This window comes from Sminthopsis crassicaudata, chromosome 5 (assembly GCF_048593235.1).
Source record: "Sminthopsis crassicaudata isolate SCR6 chromosome 5, ASM4859323v1, whole genome shotgun sequence".
In the NCBI taxonomy this organism is placed as follows: Eukaryota; Metazoa; Chordata; class Mammalia; order Dasyuromorphia; family Dasyuridae; genus Sminthopsis; species Sminthopsis crassicaudata.
In genome coordinates this window covers 196,408,774-196,431,080 of record NC_133621.1, presented here as the reverse complement: position 1 = coordinate 196,431,080, position 22,307 = coordinate 196,408,774, and the positions used below count along the sequence as shown (strand labels likewise).

At 34.5% G+C, this 22,307-nt stretch overlaps 1 protein-coding gene across 11 annotated transcripts in view; it reads right to left on the bottom strand.

Annotated features, from left to right (window-relative positions):
- Positions 1-22,307, bottom strand: part of WNK1 (WNK lysine deficient protein kinase 1) — a 140,690-nt gene that overhangs the window by 77,338 nt on the left and 41,045 nt on the right. For all 11 annotated transcript variants that reach the window (XM_074269349.1, XM_074269337.1, XM_074269338.1 and 8 more), the window contains exon 2: positions 12,984-13,156. In XM_074269349.1, coding sequence (XP_074125450.1) covers positions 12,984-13,156 — 173 coding nt within the window. The remainder of the gene's footprint in view (positions 1-12,983; positions 13,157-22,307) is intronic.

Sequence of the window (22,307 nt, the reverse complement as noted above, 5' to 3'; positions counted from 1 at the left end):
CTTGGTATTCTAGATTTTCTGTTTTTCCAAATGAATTCTATCATCATTTTCATTAAATTCTATCAATTATCCCCCTGGAAATTTGATTGGTATAACATTAAAAATTTGGATAGTGTCATCATTTTAATAATATTGACATGACCTAATCACGAGTACTGAATATTTTCTTCCAGACTTTTAAATTGCTCTTTATTTAATCAGTACTTATCTTGCCCAGTAATCTTCATTATCTTCCTAATTCAAATGGAAGAGGTTCAAATTTCTGGCATAGCTCTGGTGATCTATCCAAGTTTCACAAGAATACAACAATGACGTAAGCACAACAGCTCTGTACAACTCCAGTTTGGAAGGCAGCTTAATACCTCTTCTCTCCCACATATTTTATTTTGGAGCAACCAAAACATTGAGCTAGCTCTGGCAACATGTGTACCAACCTCATCATTTATAGTCACATCACTAGAAAATATACTGCCAAAGTCAATGAACACAGCATTCCAAATTTCTCATTTGTTGAGAACACAACTTTGATGGGCTGGGCACAGCCTAAATGCCAAACACACATATTTATCAAAGCCTTTAATGGAGACCCCACACAAGGCAATTACTTATATGGAGGTCAGAAGTAACAATACAAGGATACTCTGGTCTCTCCAAGAAACTTTGGTACAGATTGTGAGACATGGGAGATGTATGTACAAGACTGTCCAGCATGAAGTGCCCTTCAAGGAAGGTACTGTGTTCTATGAGGAAAACAAAATCACAGTGGCACAAAGGCAAACGTGATGCACAATCTACAACCAAAAGATTTGGGCATGTTATTTTATCATTATTTTCTTTTACATAATTGTTTCTGTGATCTATTCTTTGACTCACTCATTATGTACAATTTCACTGTTAAGTACCTATTTGGGCCTGTGTCTTTTGTTTGTCTTTCCCGAACCAATAACTATTTTTATTGTATTATAATCTGTAAAGGATATATTAACTATTCCTGACTTTTACATTTCTTTCCAAAACCATTATGCTCTAATACATGTTCAATTTCAATTAATGTGTATATAACCATACATACATATATACCTATGTGTGTATATACATATTTAAATGACATAACCCATTATATTATTATCTATATCTTGTAGTTCAATTAATGTTCTCTTTATAAATCTGGATGCTAAAAAGCATAAACGTTTATTACTGATATGTAGTTTCCTTGTTTATCCCTAATTATTTTTTTGAATATTTTTGCCTTGTCAGATAGTAGATAGCATTATTTTTTAAAAAATTCAATTGATGCACAGTAAATGTTTTTCCAGATCTGGAATGTATGTCTATTTAAAATGTATTTCTTGTTAATGCCAGATTATGGGATTTGATTTCTTATTCAGTCTGTAGGCTTTCCATTTTGTTGGAATACTTAAATCTTTTCACATTTAATTATGAGTTAGGTTTATATTTTCTTCCTATAGTACGTGTTCATAGCAGAAAAGGGAGGACAATGTCCCTTTAGTTAATCTTTTTTAGGGTATTCCTATTCCTACTGGCTCTCTTTCCCATTTATCCAAATCCCTTTCTATTACTCCTTTCTCTTTGGGCTTTATTAGTTCTTTTTCCTTTCCTGCTTTTCTTTCTTTAATCACTGATCTGCCCACCTCCCCCTTTTCTTCTTAGATTTGATTACTTCTTCCTCTCCTTTTCCTTCAACTAATTCTGTTCATTGATTTTAAAATTTTATTTTATTTTCTAGAGAAAGTTTCTCTTATTCCCTTCATTATCTGTCCTTTTTTGGTCTACTCTTGGATTCATAATCCCTACTCTCTCATGGAATCAAAACATCCAAGGTATCTATTCTCGGCATTGTCCTATAGCATGTATTCCACAGATTTTCCTTTTCCATTATGCTTCAGTCCCATAATAATGCCAGTTCCTTCAGGTGACAAGAGGGGACTATTCCACAATAGACCTAGATTATGCAGCCCACCATTGATACCTCTCTCTGGTTTCTCCATTTGTTTCAAAATCTCCTCCCTGGATCTATCCTTTCCCATTCCCCCAGGTGCCAGTTGCCATGGGAGTTCTAACTAACCCTTTGCTCACCCCCAACACAAGATGAGTGCTCTTTTCAATCAAATCCTCCCAGACCACATCCAACAAGGTCCTCATTGCTTCCACAAAGCATTCATCAATGGAATCCTTCCTCACCATCAAACAAGTCCTCCTTCCTTTACTAAGGGAGTGGGGAACCTTTTTTTCTCTGCCAAGGGCCATTTGGATTTTCATAACTTACAGAACTCAAGCAATGGGAGATATAACAATCTTTCAGCTCAACATTGCCTGCAATTGTCTTAGCGACAGATTTCAAACCCCAACATTTCTTACCCTTACTTTACAATTTTTTCTTCCTCTTTACTCACACTCTTGTGGGATCTTTTCTTTCAAAAATAACAGGGGTCATTTTCCCTTCATTGCTAGTCCTCAATTTGATCTGGGCACCTCACATACTATTTCCCTGTTCCATTCCTTTTCATGTATTCTCCTAGTCTGTAATGCAATTCCACCAAAAAAAAAAAAAAAAATCAAACCAAACCAAAACATTAATTTATTTGTAGCTCTTGCTATTCTTGGTTACTGCATTCATTGATCCCTCCTATGTTTCTACTGATTAGCAAGAAACTCTTCAGTTCTGGTTTTCTTTCTAAGAATGTTTCAAATGCTTTTTTTTTTCTTTTAATTATTGAACATCCATCTTTTGCTGGGGTAATTCACTCTAAGTTATAACCTGAGTTCCATGCTCTTCAGAAACATTACTCCCTTCCTTCCCATGTCTTATGTTATTTGAACTTCTTTTATATTTGAAGATCTTTCTCTTGATAGCTTGTAGAACAGTTAAATTTAACTGTTAAATTTAATCACCCTCTTAAGAGTTGTAGCCTTGGGTCCCTCCCTTTCCCTTCCCAGCCGGTAAGCTATGAATTCTCTCAATTGGTATTTCATTTTTTGTGTTTAAAAGTTACACAGTTGTCGTGTTATTTCTTGCATTATGTTTTTCAGTTATTTTTGTCTTCTTGTAGTCTTCTGGAAAATCTATGATGTTTAGGTTGTCTCTGCCTTCAAGGTAATTATATTTTGCATGGATTTTGAGCATATCTTATATTTTTCTTTTCTTCTAGATTCACTTCTGTGTTTTTGCATTCTTAATCTACTACACTTTCTTGTTTCATTGATAAGATTTGCCACTGCAGGTTTTTGTTTTTTTTTAAACTCTGCTTATTATGTTTGCTCTATAGGTCATAAATTCCTTGTTCAATTTTCATTTCTCTTTTAAACCACTCAGGAGAGTATGCTTCACAAATTCCAGAGGATCCAGTCTTATCAAATGCTGGATTTGTCTTCCTTTGTTTTGAAGTATTTGTTCATAGATGCCTTAATTGATTTACTAAATCTGGAGGCAGTATTTTCTTCTGTTAATGCTTTCCCTATTCATTTGTATATGTTTTAAGATCCTTGAGTTCTCCTTTCCTGAGATGTTTAGTAATTTCAAGTTTTCCTCCCCTACCCCCATCCCCACCCCATCAATACATTTTCCTCTAAAGTTCAATCTTAGCCTCCTTCCCATATTAAACAATTTTCAGCTCACCAAATAAGGTCTCTTGCCTAGTAACTTCTGAAGGAAAAGAACTGACCCAAGCAAGATACTGTACTTTTCCCCTCAGGCCTAGATCTACCCCAGAAGATTCCCTTAGTTATTTTCTAGCCCAGCACAGGCGGTACTATGGGGTTGATTCTAAGTCCACGTATTTGGAGTGTGCGAGTGGTAAGGAAGGGTTTCTGAATGTTCAATGCAGAGATTCATTGTTTTGTTTTGCTTTGTTTTTTTAAACCTTTTGGATTCTAGGTGTCCTAGATCCTAGAGGAAAAGTTCTCTTATTTTTGGTAATGAAGAGGTCTTCAAGAGGTTTAAAAAATCATAGAGATGAGAAAAAATATCTAGTCTTCCATCAGCTAAGGTGTAAAGAGAAAATCTGGGAAAATAGTAAGGAGATATTAATAGTAACACAATACTAGTAGGAGACTTGAATATGCCTTTTGTGGAACTAAATAAATTCAAAGGAATGATAAATATGAAAGTAAATACAAGTTGAACAAATTATTGGAAAAATTAGACTTGAATAATCTATGAAATGTGAATGAAAAGATTAGACATTTCCCATATCACCTAAAATCCCAGTATGCTTTTATAAAAATGAATTGTTTACTGAGGTATAAAAGAATCATGCTCAATTACTCAAATGGTCTGTCTTGATTCATAAGACCTCTCCAATAATCTCTTCTACTAATCCATCCATGACTGTACATCTTGTGTTAAAGAGACAAACAGGGAACCTACATTACATAATGGCATCATATAGAATGAAAAAACAATAAGTATACATACAAATGATCATCTCGTCATTGCAGCTTCCTGAAAGTGGAATTGAACCTCGAAAAATCTCTTATCCAACTCTTTTCTTATTTATTCTGCCAAGAAAGGAGCTCAATCCAAAACTGAGATCAATATACTAACCCAGCACCATGGTAAAGACACTTGGTAGTCCCCAGTTCCTGACCTCAATAAAACTACAGATTTCGGTGCCTTACAGCTACTCCCCTGTGTCTATCCTCTTCTCCCATGTCTCAAAGCTTGGATAAGAAAGGACTCACCAACTTTATTTCTTCTGGTGAAAAGGAAGGCTATCATGCCTTATCCTTTAATTTGACTCTTTACCCCTGAAATTCCCACAACTGTCATATGGCTTACTGATACAATAATGATTATAAATATAACTGATAATGATGCAATGATCCCAGAGTTTTACTAAAAACTCCAACACTGAATCCTTATATGTCTTTCAATCTTTCTACCTGTAGTTGGCTGACTTGCTACTGGTAAAACTGTAAACTTGCAGATTAATATTTCTTTCCAAAAATCTACCAGGATGCATTAAAAGTTACAGAAGCAAGTAAACTTCTTGATTCAATTTCCTTGTTGGGTAAATGTCCTGGATTTAGTTTGTAAAGATGAACCTATTCAAATATTTTTTTATGGCAGCAGTATTATAACAGAGAAAAACTATACTTCTGATTGCAAAAAAAGTGAAAGTAACTTATATATTCATCAAGAAGAAAATAATTAAGTTGTGATATAATGCAATAACACAAGAACATGCTGAAACTTGGAAAGACAATTTATGAAATAATACAAGGGAGTAGAGGGAAGAAGAAAAGAGTATACACTATGAACCCTAAGAGGAAAAATAAATGAAAAAAAAACAAAAATTCCAGCAGGAACTTGGAATGATCCACTTAAAAATGTTTAAAATATTCAAAGAAATTGATTTAAGCAGTTATAAAGCACATTTAATTACACACAGGCAAAAGAAACAAAGAAGAGAAAGAAAGAGAGAGAGAGGAATGGAGGGAGGGAGGAAAGGAAAAAGAGAGAGGGAAGGAGGAGAGAGATATTTTATCATAAATCTTTTTCTACAAAAAGATAAGATGCTATCCAGCTTAATATTCCCAGAACTCTAACATATATATAAGAAACTAAGAATAGAAATAATTTTGAACTTCTCTTTTTGTGCTTGTATCTGACTCATAATGATTGTTTTACATATCGACTGACATACTTAACGAAACTCAAAATGATTCAATGAAAAATCATGTCACAAAAATTAATGCAATATAAAACATTTTTAAACAATTTTCATACTTAAAAGTGAGAAATGTTTGTCAAGAAGGTCAAAGTTTGAAAAAAAGTTTGGTTTTTTTGTTTTGTTTTGTTTTTTAATAATGGACTTTTCCTTTTTGGAAATTACATTTTTTATAATAAACAAAAGCACAGGCCCTCAATTTTCAACATGCTCATTTATTACCACAGGGTTTGAATTACTAAACCATTAGCACATTATTCAAATAGCTGAAGGAATACTCTCTTATCAGACAAAAATCTTCCTCAAAGTGAGAAATTAACAATAGTATTAAAAAAATTTTTTGATTTGCATTTCTCCTATTAATTAATTTGGAAACATCGCCCCCATCTCCCTACCCTGCCGTTGCTAGCACACCTTGTAATTTTTCTGTCTCTTCCAGATGAGTTTTGTTAGTAACAAAGAAAGAAGCTAAGGCTTTCTGTAGGCTTGGTTTAAAAAAAAATCATTTTACATTACTGAAGTTATTATTTCAAATTATTATTGTTTTGCTGAAGCAATTGGGGTTAAGTGATGTGCCCAAGGCCACACAGCTAGGAAGTGTTAAGTGCCTGAGGTCAGATTTGAACTCAGGTCCTTCTGACTACACGGCTGGTACACTGTGCCACCTAGCTGCCCCTATTTCAATTAATTTTAAAACTAAATTTCTATTGTACCATGAATATCATTTGTAAACAGCGATCTGTCTCCCTCAATTTCTTTGTTATTTTATTTCACTAAACAAATATTTCTAGAAGTCTATTAAATAATCATCTTGTCAATGGATGTCATTCCTTTATTCTTTCTCTTACCAGAAAAGTTTCTGTGTTTACATTATAGAAAAGTTGGTTTTTACATAAGTTTTACCACAAAAGGAAAGTCCATTATTTCTATGCTTTCTACAAAAGTAGATATTACATTTTGTTCAAAGTATTTTCTGTATTTATTGTTAAGATCATATGATTTTAAATTATTTTTGTTACTGAGATAAAATTATTGTGTTTACAATTTATCTGACCTAACTTAGCTACCTGTGTAATCTCTTATCTACTACAGTGTCTTTTGCATTTGATAAGATGCCATCCTTCCCTATTTTTGCCAGTAATTTGAGTAAAATTACTCTTTATATGTTTGACAGAATACATTATCTGATTTTTTTTCCCCTTTGGGAATTTGTTGGTGCTGGATTATTTAAATGATCTATTCTTTTAAAAGTCATGGGAAATCATGGGAAATTTCTATCAGGAAATAAGCAAGCAAAATACTTTTTACTAAATCATAATTTCTATTTTTACTATTGCCTTTAAGATTATATCCCTACTTTTTTTTATATTTATCTGAAGCATTAGAAATACCTTCTTTTTCTCCTTTTGATCTTCTCTTTATGGTCCACTCCATTGAAGTTAAAATTTGTCTTGGCTGTGACTCCTACCCTTTGTCTTAAATACCACCTCTCCTCATTTCCCTGCTGAATTAATTTCTTTATAATTTCTTTATATTCAACCCACCTTTGCGATGTAGAAAAGAAAGACATTCATGAGATATCCTAACTCTCTAATCTATTCCTTTATGTACTTCAATTATATAAAAAAGTTTTTTCAATTATATAAAAATTATATAAAAGTTTTTTTCAATTATAAAAAAGTTTTTCTGCACCTTCCTCATTTCTTTCTTACTATAATCGTTTCTTCCTTCCTTTTGTTAATTTTCTGAAAGCATATAAAATAGAACAAAACTCTCCCTAAGCCTTTACACTATTTTCTCTTAACCCTAGAAGGCAGTGTTATTTAAAGGATCTGTTTTTTCTTTATAAGAAATAGTTTGTCACCAATTAATAGTCCCTTGGACTAGCTCAAATAAGTCAGAAAATGTTTACTATGTGCCAGATGCTGTGTAAGATACCAGAAATTGCAAAGACAGACAAAAATGGTCTGTGTTCTCAAAGAGCATATATGTATAGTAATTATGTACATATAAAATATAAAGATGGAAGGCATTCTAAAAGGGGAAAAGGGTTTGCATTCAGCATCTAGGGATACTAGGAAAAGATCTTCTACTAAAGGTGGAATTTCAAATTTCAATCTTGAAAAAAGGTAAGGAAATTAAAGAGGTAGAAGTGAGAGGTCAGAACATTCAATCCTGGGGAACAGGTCTAAAAGTATGACAGTATAAATAGATCCTAGAGTAAATCAAAAGATATAAAACATAAGAAGACTGGAAAAAAGTAGTTAAAAGCCAGGGAGCAGAGATTTAAATGCAAAAGAAATTACTTTATATATGATCCTATGGGCCACTATAGCTTTTTGAGCAGAAATAGTCAGAAAAGTGATCTTGGCAGCTGAGCTGACAATGGACTAGAATGAAGAAGATAGTCTAGAATTGATGAGAAAATGAATTAGGGTTGTGGCTGTCTTGATTAGAGATTGAAGAGGTTGGAAAGAATAGCAGTATTGGCAAGAAAGATAATGACTTCTGTTTTAAATTTGCTGAATTTATGTCATCTATAAGGCACCCAATTCAAAATGTCTAGTAAATAGTTGGTCATGTGAGACTAGAAAAACAAACTTGCGCTAGCTATATAAAGGAATCATTTTTCTGGAGATAACTGATGAAATCACCAAGTAATAAAGACAGAATAGAATGAAAAGGGCAAATTCAGATCTGCCTTAGATTAGAGGGTATGACATAGATTTTCTTCCGTAAAAGAGACTGAGAAGTCAGAGAGATAGATAAGGAGAACCAGGAAAGAATAATGTCACAAAGACCCAGAAAGGAGAGATCATTTGTTTAGGAGATGGTGATCAATAATATCAAATGCAAAAAAGGAAGTCAACAGAGAGCTATCTTGTTATATCACTTTAGTTGCTTTATGCTTTCTTTAGTTCTACCAAAGGAAAACAATTTTAATTACAAATGCAGAGGGTTTAGAAGAATGACTGGTAAATAGGTATTGGCACAGAATGTGAAAGGTTTAGTCATAAGTTAGTTAGCATGAAGGGGAGAAGTGCTAACCTCAAACATTTTTTTATGATGGAGGAGTTACAGGAATGTATGGAAGCATCAGAAAACCAGAGAGCACAAAAATAGATTTAACCTTAGGTAAATAATGTTCCAAATGCTTTGGACTTATTCTAGCCACTAGAGGGCTATCTTGCTATGTCACTTTAGTTGCTTTAAACTTTCTTTAGTTCTACCAAAGGAAAACAATTTTAATTACAGTTTGGAATGTCAATTTACAATCAAATCAGCTGAAGTAACTGTTATACCAACTCTCTATTCTTACTAGTACAAGAAATTATCATTAACTCAAGGCTAAACAATTCTGTAACTCTAAATTTTTATATTTTAAAATTAACACTTTTTTTTTGACTGAACAAAACCAGTTTTTCTTTTTCTTTTTTTTTAATTATAGCTTTTTATTTACAAGATATATGAATGGGTAATTTTTCAGCATTGACAATTGCAAAACCTTTTGTTCCACTTTTTTTCCTCCTCCCCCCCACCAACACTGAAAACTGATTACTACAAACAGCAAAATAGTAAAAAATGGATAAGAGGAGTTAAGAATTGAGTTAAAAAAAAAAAATCAAGATTCAGACACTTAGTAGATGTGAGAGTCTAGGCAAATCACTTATCCTTCATCTGCCTCAGATTATTCAACTATACAATGGTGCTGAACCCACCTAACAGAATTGTTGTGAAGGTAAAATGAGAATACCTGAAGACTACTTAATGCAGGAATAATAGAATGGATGTCAGTCAGAATTGAAAAGGATCTTGACAAACTACTTGGATGATTCTAAATAAACTGAAATTCAAAGTTAAATCAGTTTGTCAAAAATGTTAAATGCCTCCTGTATGCCAGGCATTATGTGAAGACCTGGGGATACAAAAAGAAAAGACAGTCCCTGGTGGCAAGAAATTCCCAGTCTAATGTAAATAACTATGTACACATTAGCTATATGTAGGATAAATTCAAAATAATAAAGAAAAGTTGGAAAAGCTTCCTGTAGAAAGTAGGATTTTAGCTGGGACTTGGAAGGAAAATAGACAAACCAGGTGACAAAGATGAGAGAGAACATTTCAAGCACGGAGACACATTGAAAATATAATGGATTAGCAAATGGAGCACACAAGAAGGCCAATGTCACTGGATTGAAGGATATGAGAGGTGGGAGTATAAGGTGAAAAAAGAATGGAAAGGGGTACCAAATAAAGAGATTTTGTTATTGAATCGGAGAGATGATAGGGAAGCTTGTGAAGTTAAGTAACAGGATATAAGAATAGACTTGAACTTTAGGAAGGAACACTTATAACTGAATGAAGGATAGACTGGACTGGGGAGAAACTTGAGGCAAGATGACTAGTTACGTGGCTAGTATAATAATAAAAGCTTAAGATGAGGGCCTACACCTGTCAGAGGAGAAAAGTAAGAGATATACAAGAGATGTTACAAATGTGAAACATCTGACAGGGATGACACCTAGGTTATGAATCTGGAAGTATAATGGTGCTACCCTTGACAGTCATAGGGAAAAGTGGAGAGGGAGGAAGGGAAGGGTTAGTAGAAAGATAATGAGTTCATTTTTAGATGTGGTGAACTGAAGATATCTATAGGAAATCCAACTTGAGATATTTGAAGGGCAGCTGGAGATCTAAGACTGGAGGTCAGAAGAGGTTAGGGGACAAATAAATCTGAGAATAACTGCATAAAGAAATCATGAGAAGTGATGAAACTGTAGAGAGAGAGAAGAAAAGATGGCCCAGGCCAGAGTTCTAGATGTTAGTAGGCATGAACTGGATGAAGATTCAGCAAAAGAGGATCAGAGAGATCACCGATGAATGTCAAGATTCTATCAGCAGTATCAAACTGCAGAGAGGCCAAGAGGATGAAGATGGGGGCAGGAGGGGAGAAAGGGAGGGAGAAGGCCATTAAAATTGACGATGAAGAAATCTGAACAAGAAGGAAGCTTCTGTTGAGTAATGGAGTTGGAAGCAGAAAGTTAAAAGAGAATGAGAGGAAAGGAATAGTAGGCACCTATTTTAGAAAGATTACTCAAGGAGTTTAAGCCAAAAAAGGGAGAAAAGATATAGAATGATAGCTAGCATGCAAGGACAGATCAAGCAAAGTTTTTCTGAAGTTAAGAAAGACATGGATATATTTGTAGACAGCAGGGAAAGAGATGGAGAAATTGAAGGCAAAGTGAGAGAGGAAGCAATCTGGGGCAATCTGCTGGAGAAAATAGGGTGGAATAGATTTATTTATGCATGTAGAGAAGTTTACCTTTGCAAAAAGGACAACTACCTCTTCAAGTGAGATAGAAATAAAAAAGAAGAACATAGTGGAAAGCATTTTAGTGATGTAAGATAGAGAGGAGAGAAGAGGGCACTCTACAAATGGCCTCAATTTTTAAAATAAAACACAAGTTCTTAAGTGTTTTATATACACTAAGTATTTAAATGCATTTCCCTCCCATTCATTAAGTCATTCAATTAGATGTAACTATGGCATAGTGAATAGGGAACAGTTCTGGAAGCCAGGAAGGCCTAGGTTCAAACCCTACTTCTAACACAAACCAGACATGGCATCTTGGATTTCTCAGTGCTTATTTAGCCTGGAAGTTGCAAAGATATTAACTTGAATTGGTATAAAGTATTTCTTTCACCAGAAGCTCCTTATTCCAAAGAAATCACAGGCCTAGTCCTTTCTCCTTATCCCTAATGACCATCTAACAGAAGTAGTAGTGATTACAAAGAGGCAGCATGACTTCATCAAGAATAAGTCTCATCAGGCTTGGAGAGACTTACATCAACTGATGCTGAGTGAAATGAACAGAACCAGAAGATCACTGTACATTTCAATGCTGTATGAAGAGGTATTCTGATGGAAGTGGATATCTTCAAAATAAAGAAGATCCAACTCACTTCCAGTTGATCAATGATGATCAGAAATAACTACACCCAGAGAAAGAACACTGGGAAGTGAATGTAAATTGTTAGCACTACTGTCTATCTACCCAGGTTACTTATACCTTCGGAAGCTAATACTTAATGTGCAACAAGAAAATAGTATTTACACACATATATTGTATCTAGGTTATATTGTAACACATGTAAAATGTATGGGATTACCTGTCATCGGGGGGAGGGAGCGGAGGGAGGGGATAATTTGGAAAAATGAATACAAGGGATAATTTTATAATATTATTTAAAAAAATTAAAAAAAAAAAAAAAGAATAAGTCTCATCAGAGTAGTATTATTTTATTTTTTGACAGGGAAATTAAAATAACAGATTGGGAGAATGTTATATATAAAATTTATCCAAATTTTAGCAAAGCATCTAATCCAATTCTAATAGAAAAGATAGAGAAATGTGACTGACTACTAGATGGATTCAAGATTGATTGGATATTTAAAAACAAAACACCAAACTGGCAGACACCTCTTCAGAGATGAAATCTGTTGAAATTTAAGATGTTTAACATTTTTATCATCAACATTTTTATCAATGATTTGGACAAAGTCTAAGTGACCACACTTATCAAAACTGCAAATGATACAAAGCTGGGAAGAACAGCTAGCACAATCAATGATAAATGTCTGAATCCAAGACAAGCTAGAGCACTGAGTTAAGTCTTATTAAAATCAAATTTAACAGAGATAAACATACAAGTTCAAAAAAATCTATTTCATAAGTACAAGATTGAAAACCATAGTTTGACTGTCTCAAAAAGAGATCTGGGGATTTTAGTGGGTTACAAACTCAATATGAAGTAGTGATTGAAATGAACTTGACTTCATTCCAACAAGCACAATGTCTAAAAAATAAGTTGGGAGTCCTTTTTTCCCTCTCCAGTTCATTTTACAGATGAGGGAACTGAAGCAAATTAAGAGTTAGGTGACTTGCCCACGGTCATATGGATTTTAACTCTGGAAGATGAGTGACCCCCAGACCTAGTACTCTAACCACTGACCAGCCACCTAGTTAACCATTGAAGCTATTTAGCTAGAACAAGCTCTTCAGTATAAGCCTATAAAAAAGGCAGGGATTGTTTTGGTTTTTGTCTTTGTATCTTCCACAGTTATGGCACATAGTAAGTGATATTATGGTTATTTGTTGAATGCTTGTTGTTGGGCTCCCTCTCATCTGAGACCTACAAGCAGAGGCTGAATGATTCTGTGTGGATTCCATATGAGTATGGATGTAGCAGGCAATGAAATTCAAATATTGTCTTTTATAACGTACCCATACTTACGTTTTAAGGGTTCCAGATGTCATAAGTTCAGTCACCAGAACAATACATTTCTTTCCTTTTACTGTAGACTCCCAAGAATCATAGAAACGAACAATATTTGGATGTTGAAGGCCCTTCAACATTTCAGCCTCTTCTTTAAATCTTTGCCGTTCTGACTTTGTCAACTTCCTATCCTGAAAAGTAAATAAATAAAATGTGGCTAAAAGGAATCATGATTTTAGTATCTAAGATTAACCTAAGTGTTGAAGCTTAGTCATGAATAACCATTTCAGATAGAAAAGGACAATGTAATGCATCCAGAACTTTTTATTTAAAGGTTCTATGTGTATTAGGGGGTATTTTGCCAGTAAATAGACTGAATAAGTATTAATTCAACTCAACCCTATTATTTTCTTTTAAGTTTTCTGAAACCAAAATCTTATAGTTTACTTTCATTCCAAATTAAGTGATTATGGTCAGTACCCCACCCTTCCTCAAGCACTCAAAATGCCTAGAATTCATCAATTTACTCTTTTTTTCTCTCTGTAAGCCAAAAGCATCCAAGTAAAATAAATTCAAGACTACTTTTGTATTTTTTCAAATTCAAATATTTATTTAGGGTCTAGCATGTATATCTTTGCTTCCATGCAAATGCTATATGAAATATTAATATATATATAATTTTAAAAAATTTAACCCTATCTAGTAACTCCATCTATTTAAGGTATCAGAATCAGGAAAGATCCCATGTAGAAAATGATAGTGAGGTAAGGTAAAAGACAGCCTATCCAAAGGCATGGGGATGGGCAGTATGTCATATATAAAGTATGTTAGTCAATTTGGGCAACCTGTAAAGTATATGAAATGTATTCAAATAAAATGTATTTTAATCATGAAAGGTAGACTGGAATAATATTGTGATGGGTTTTAAATGCCCAAGAAAGGAATATGGATTTGATCCTACAGACAACATAAGGCTACTGGAGTTCTTTGAACAAGGAATTAAGTGCTGAAGTTTGACAAGTTCTTTTAGAAATGTTACTTCAATGGTTTGTATAGATGATGTATGAGATAAAGAAGGGACTAAAGGCAAGGTGAGCAATTACCAGGTTACTACACTAGTCCAGGTTAGAAGTTGTAAGGATGAAGTATGACAATGGCTGGATAAATGAAATGAATAGATATGAAAGCTTATGTGGAGGCAGAATTAATAAGACTTAAGACTAGGCAGTTGACTGAACACACTAATGATAAGATTTAAAGGAGTTGAATATAATAACATTGATGTTATGAATCTAGATAACTAGGAAAAATCCACGGGAGAAATAAGGAAATTCAAAAGAATAAGATTCAGGAGGAAAGATAATGAGGTCTGCTCTGGACAACTTGAATGAGATATCTCTTCAACATCCATTTTGAAATGTCTAATGCATGATGTATGATCAGAATTCAGGAGAGTGACTAGGGTTAGATATAAAGATGTGGCAGTCATTTGTATAAAAATGAAAATTAAACCTATGAAAACTGATAAGATCACCAACAATGTAGAAAGTGAAGAAGAGAAGTAGGATAGTCTTGAGTACACAAACTAAAGAGTAGTGGAATAACTACCAAAAATGGAAAATAATGCCTAAAAAAAATGACAACACAGTAATCAATTTGAAACATATAGTGAGAAATAAACATTTCAGTTACTGAAAGGCACTAAATATAAATATAAATAAAAACCCCCAAGACATTATGTTTGACACTTAGTAAAGAGAAAATGCTATAGTGTAAAGAGGAGTTAATATTTCTCAAGAGAGAAGAAGTTAGAGACTCTAGCATGGAGAAATTCTGAGTATTTTAAGAAAAAAAATTTATCTTAAAAGCTCAGAAGGCACAAAATTGTTAAATATGAGAATTACAAAGAAAAATTCTCCATTGTGAAAGAATTATTCTTATAATATATCAAATTTTTTAAAAGAGGCTTTTAGCACAAGTTGGTTAAAGTGTTTTTGTTTTTAAACATATTGTTAAAAATAATCCCATTAGACTATTAAGGAATTTTATAATGAATGAACAGGATATGTGTGTGTATACACACACACACACACACACACACACACACACACACACACACGCAGGCGTGCGCTACCAAAAAGGTTTAAGTTTAAACAAACAAGAAATTATAGTCAGAAAGTAGGTGAAAGGAAAGGCCTTCTAGGCAATAAATATTTGTCAAGCATCTACTATGTCCTAGACATTGTGCTAAATTCAAGGGAGACCAAAGTTAAAAGTTAAGTTTCTGTTCTTCAGGAGCTTACAACCTAATGAGGATCAGGCTTGGGGCAGCAAGGTGGCGCAGTGGATAGAGCACCAGCCTTGAATTCAGGAGGACCTGAGTTCAAATGTCATCTCAAACACTTAACACTTCCTAGCTGTGTGACCCTGGGCAAGTCACTTAACCCCAGCCTCAGGGGGGGGGGGGAAGAGGATCAGGCTAGCCCAAATAAAATTATTTTTAAAAAATAGAATAGGATTAAAATCAAAAATAAGAATAATTTAGTTTGTATTTTAACTCATTTCAATGGGAATAACATATGTAGAAAATTGTAAAGAGACTGATCTAGATTTCTAATTTGTTTTAAAAATAATTGTTGTTCTTTTCACAATACCAGAATTTTTTCTAATATCCCTTTCCCCAATTTTTTCAAGGACTGGGAGAATGGTTGTTCTTTCCATTTATATTGTCGTACATATTGTTTTCTTAACTCTGCATTATTTAAATCTTTCTGTGCTTCTCTATATTCATGTGTCATTTCTTGTAGCACATTGACATATACTTCAATTGTTTCAATATTCTTCAATTGTTTCCAATTCTTCAATATCACAAAAAGTTCTGTTACAAATATTTTGTATATAAACTCCCTTACATAATTTACTCCTTGGGGTATATACTCCTTGGTCTGGCTAGTGACAACATCTCTAGGTCAAAGGGTATGGATATTTTTGTCATATAACTTAAATAACTAACTTTTCAGAATGGTTAGCAGCTCCACTAACAATGCCCATCTTCCCAGCACCCTTTCAGCACAGAACATATTCATCTGTTATCTTTGCCAATTTTCATGGTTTGAGGTGAAAATTAAGGGTTGTGTTAATTTGTATATTAGTGATTGGGAGCATTCTTTCATATGCTTAATTGTTTGCAATTCTTAAGAGAATTGTAGAGAAAGGACATCAGTAAGTTATTTTTGTATTATGTATCTTGGAAACCCTAATCTAAAAAATTCTGAAATGTGATAAGAGATTCTTCCCCATCTCCATCCCTATGAACCATTTATTTTGTTTACTCAGAACCTATTGAGGGAGATAGGCATAATAAATGCATATTGAACAATTCTTCACTTACATGTACCAAAACAACAGTTAAATTCACAAAAGGGGTCTATAAAAAGCAGACAAAAACAGTAATAGTATGGAACTTCCACTGTTGGAACCCAGATTCACTTCTGTGCCACAATGAAGCATCAATCTAAATACTTATTGGCACCTACTATGTGCCAGAGATTTTGAAAAGAAGCAAAAGATAGTCTCTCCTTCCAAAGAATTTACAGTCTGAAAGAGGAGACAAATAGGAATATTGGAAATAAAACAAATAAATAAGACAAAACAGGAAATAAATAAATAAATGATAGAAAGGCACTGTTATTAAGAGTGGTTGGAAAAGAAGGTGGATGTAGAAGGTGATATAATTAGACTTATGCTTTAAGAAAACTAAGTGTCTGAATGGAGAATGGTTGGATGAGAAGTTGAAGCAGGCATTCACCTGCAAGCTATTGCAATAATCAAAGGGTGAGGAGATGAGGGCATTTAGAATGGTTATCAGGACATAAGGAAGGGGGCACATTTGAGAGCTGTTGCAAAGGTGAAATCAATAAGACTTGGCAACAGCTTGAGTGAGAGATTGTGAAGAAACCAGTTTGCAGGCCTGGGAGACTAGAAGATGATATTGTCTTCTAAGAGAAAAGGGTGAGGGTGAGGAGATGTATGTCTATGTTAAATATCTAGTATTTAAGATGTCTACAGAATATTCGATTGGAGCTGTCTGAAAGGCAGTTGGTGATGTGAGACTGGAGATCAGCAGAGAGACTGAAGCAGAATAGATTGATTTGAGAATCAACACAGACACGCTAAGTAAGTCCATGGGAGTTAGTGAAATCAACTAAAGTAGTAGGAGAAGAAGGTCCAAGTTGGAGCAGAATCCTGAGAAACATCTATGTTTAGAATGTGTGATATGGAAAAAGACTTAGAAAAAGAGCTATCAGATATATAGGAGAAGAATCAGGAGAGTAGTGATCTGAAAACTTTGAGAAAAACAGGATCCAAGAAAGAGTGATTAACAGTCTCAGAAAAAGAGAAAGGTGAAGGAGAATGAGGATTGGGAAAAGACCCTTGATTTGGTAACAAAAAGATCATTTGTAATCTTCTGAGCAGTTTTGGTGAAATGCTAAGATTGTAAGAAATTAAGAAGAGACTGAATTAGGGAGAATGGGGAGACATTTATCAGAGATAGGACATAGGCATGATTATAGACAGAAAAAAAGGGCCACAGAGAGGAAGAGATTGGAAAAATAAGTGAAATGTACATTTGTGGATGATGGCAAAAATCAATGCCATGACTATGGGTGCAGCTGATATAAGGTAGAAAGTTAGCTTGTGAAAAGAGAGTAGGTTGGAAAAACTAAATGGATAGGATATTTGAAGGAGTCAATATGCAAGTTGAAATATTATGAGGACATAAGTTGGGGAGGAAAGAAAATTTGCAAGCCAGCAAGGACTGCCAACAATAGGTTACCAAGATTTGTTTGGGTGATAGATGTAAACAGCATCAACTTGAAAGGAAAAGAGGTGATGGAAGAAGGGAGTGAACATAGAAGTGACAATGGGGAGCAAGGCATTCAACACTCTCATCTCAACCAGAGAGCCTAGGAGTAAGTGAAGATGAAATCAGTACTGAAAAGGGTCTTCAGAAGGCTGTGTCATTAGGAAGAAGCATTAGGTAGACGGAAGGAATGAGAGAGAGAAAGAGTTAAGATTAAGAAAAATTTGTTGCCAATATAATAGGCATTTCAGAGGACACAATAGAAGAGCTGAGTGAAATTAATATGAGATGGGGGGGGTGGGGAGATAGGGAGGTTTGAGGAGATGGGAGTGAGGAATTGGGTGTGGGGTTTGGATGATGATCTATAGGAATTCTGAATTACTGCTAGTATGGCCAGATCTATGAGTGTTCATCACGGAGTGGAAAGTGCCCTCCCAGGGCAGAGATGGAAAGATTGTCAGGTTTGAAGTCAAAGGGGGGGTTGTTCATTGCACTGAAGACTATGCACATCCCCTTTTAGATATTGAGCTGTCAGAAGAAAGTGAAAGATTCTTTGTGCTGATTCAAATAGAAATGGTAGTTGTGAGGAAGATGGAAGATACTGGGCCTCTAGCAGCTTTTCCTCAGGAAACACTCAGATGCACCCAGATGGAAGGCTATAGGGCACTAGTACCCCCAGGTTCCAAGGTATTCTCTCTCACCAGAAGAGGTCGGCTATGAGGTAGCTGCAGAAAAGATCTCTCTTATTAGGTTCTGTCATGCTGGAAAGACTTAGGATATGGGCCCAGAAACAGACCAAGTATTTCCCAAGGAAGAGTCTAGTTAAATATGGAAAGAGTATATTCATCAATAGTGTGATTTAGTGATGATTTTTTTTTGGCTTCTGCAACTCACAAAATAAACAAAAGTAAGTGATTTTTCTCAGACATATAGTTCTCTTATTCTTAAACAAAGGTAGAACATAGGTTCCAAGGAGAATTTTTATTGTGATAGCCAACTATTCTGACTATTGACACATTAAGTATGAGATGAGGTTTAGACAGCTGGGAAGGGAAAAGAAAGGTTTTGACACCAGGGATAGAATTCAAGGTGAAAATTAAGCATACATTTTTTCAGACTTGTAGGAATGTATTTTGCTTCTACCTCTAACAAGAGGAATTAAAAGGTGGGAATTGTTACACATAAAGTGTAAATTTTTTTGGGAAAAATATTTTTAAAGGCCTGACAAAGAATATAAATAGAGGAAGAACATGAAAAAACAGAAATTTCCTTATGGAATATAAATGCAAAAAACCAAATGAAATGGTAGCTAAAAGAATACAGCAAATACATTTTTAAAAAAATTATTAATTACGGGGCAGTTAGGTGGCACAATGGATAGAACACCAGCCCTGAAGTCAGGAGGACCTGAATTCAAATTGGATCTCAAGACATTCCTAGCTTTGTGACCCTGGGCAAATCACTTAACTCCAATTGCCTCTAAAAAAAATTATTAATTATGATAAGCAAGATTTATACTAGATTAAGCAAGGCTGGTTCAACATCAGAAAAAACCCATACAAAAATTAAGATGCTGGTGGCTATGTTGTTTATTGACCTCCAGGATATTTTCTTTCCTTCATCAATAAATTTAATTCCTGGCTCATGATATCTCTCTTCATCAACCCCTGCCATCCCACTAGAGTATTTCACCAGAAATCCTAATCTTCAATCTTCCAGTTCTTCAACTTACTCAATTCTCACAATTTACTCCTTTATCTCACCTATACGTAGGGCATACTCTTGATTTTATGAACACCTGAAAATGTATGACTTTCATGTCATTACCATTTGATCTGATTATTTATAACTCAGAAAAACTTGATCATTCATAGTTGTTTTTCAAATAATGTTGTTGCTCTATATGATGTTCTCTTGGTTCTGCTATTTTTCTTAAATTATTTCATTCACATCTTTTCTGTGTTTTTCTAAAATTACCTGCTCATCACTTCTTATAGGACAGTAATATTTCATCACGATAATATTCCACAATTTATTCATCTATTCCCTAACTGATAGGGTGTCCCCTCAATTTGATCTGCCATAAATATTTTAAAACATATAGGTTAGGTTTTTTTCCTTTTTCCCTGGTCACCTTTGGGATTGTTCTCTAAAATGGTTGAATCAGTTCCACAATGTATTAATGCCACAATTTTTCCTTATTCCCTCCAGCATGTCATTTTCTCCTACCCATTTTAGCCAATCTGATAGGTATGAGATATTGCAAAGTACTTTAATTTTTCTTCTCTAATCAATAATGATTTAAGCAATTTTTCATATTAGTATATATAGCTCCGATTTCTTCTTCCAAAAACTACCTTTGACCATTTATCAACTGGGGTGAAAATCTATTCTTCATATTCACTATATGAGCTTCAAGCTTTTCACACCTCAACTAAGAAAGAGTGATGACAAGAGATACATTGCTATGCCTGGAATCAGAAGATCAGAGTTGAACTCCAGCCTCACACACTTATGTGACCTTCGCAAATCCCTTAAACTTAGTCTACCTCAATGTCCTCACCTAAAAAAATGATAACAGTACCTATCTCCCAGGATTGTTTTAAGTGCTATATAAATGTTAGCTATTATATTACTATGTATAATATAATTATACAATATATAATTACATATTAGACAACAACAAAAACAACAATGTGCTCCTAGGCCATCACTCTTAGTGATGACAAGGTACACCCTTGTCTCATTTACTATTCCTCTTTAAACTTAATCTTTCATTAAACTTTCCCTGGCTTCCAAACCTGCTTCAGACTTTACTGGAAAAAGTGAAGTCTTTAACCAAGAGTTTCCTTTTCTCTGATGGTTTTCAACTCACATCTCCCCAATGCCATCCACCATATTCTTCTCCTTTATAGCCATCTCACAAAATGAGACAGGTTCTTGTTGTCTAAGCAAACACCTCTTCACCATGCAAAAGTGAATCCATTTCACCCCTTCTCTATTCTATTCCTACTCTCTCACTTATCAGTGTCCACCAGCTGCTTCCTACTGCCTACCTAGGTGCCATCCTCAATTTTTCATTTTCTCTCACTTTACCCACTCCCACAGGCAATCTTTTGCCAAATCTATTGATTTCACTTTGGCAACATCTCTTAAATACATGTCTCTCCTGCCCAATTTCTCTAGTACTGCTAGATTTTGGTCACTCTGGTAGTGATCAAAAGGCCTTAATCATCTTTTTCAATAGTCTGCTAGCAAGTCTATTTGTCATAAATTCCTCCCCACTGCAATTCATTCTCATTTAATGACCAAAATAATTTTCTAAAGTGCAAATTTGATCTTGTCACCCTCCCAACTCAAGCTCCAGTGTCTTATTAGTTCTCCCCAAATCTTCTCTTCTCTCCTTATTTTCCTGTTACTTACAAGGTCATCACTATCTTCTCAAGTCTCCCAGAAATGAAAACCCAGGTTGTCATCCTCAACTCCTCATTCCCAATTTAACGCCAAGCCTGTGATTTTATCTTTGTAACATTTCTTGCACACACTCCCTTTCCTCCTTTGATAGTGCTGCTACCTTAGTATAGGCCTTCCTCAGCTCAAGTCTGAATACCAATTGGAAAAGTCTCTCTTTATTTACTACAATCCATTCGCCACTCAATTGTCAAAGTGATTTTCAATAAAGCACCAGTCTGACCATGTTACTGCCTCTATTCAATCAATTCCAGTGACTCCCTATTGTTTTCAGAATCAAATATAAAATCTTTGGTTTAGCTTTTGAAGTTCTTCCATAACTTGGCCACTCCCTATTTTTCCAATCTTACCCCTCACACCATGTACTCTATACAATGATGATACTGGCTTCCTTGTTGTTCCTCTTACTAGATTATCCATCTACCAATTCTAGGCATTTTCATTTGCCTTTATTCATGCCCAGAAAGCTCTCCTTCCTCACTGTCATCACCTAACTCCCCTAGCTTCCTTTAACTATCAGTTAAAAACCTACCTTCTACAAGATCTCCCTTAATCTTAGTAACCTCTGTGGAAATTATCAGACATCAAACTAAGGTGGTACTTGCAGGAGTAAAAGAAAAGCGGAAAGATGAGGCATTGTAAATGTCCATAAAATTGACAAGACAACACAACGTAATGGATATGGAAGTGTGACAGAACATTCTGAGAAGAATATACAGGTTATGAATCTAATGCAATTAATGGATAGTGGTACCATCAACAGAAATAAGGAAACTGTCCCTAAGAAGTCCAGATGAAAGAAATAAATTCTAGTTATACAGTATAAATACTAGTTAGATATCTAGCAGGCCAGAACTCTGAAACTAGGATTCTTACAAGGTATTAAGTCAGTGGAATTGATGAGACAATGGTTATCTAGTTTAGCACAGTTAGTTCTCTAAGTTCAGTATGATTGATTTAATCTTACAACAAATAATGGTTTCCTAGTGATATAATGATTGGTTTAT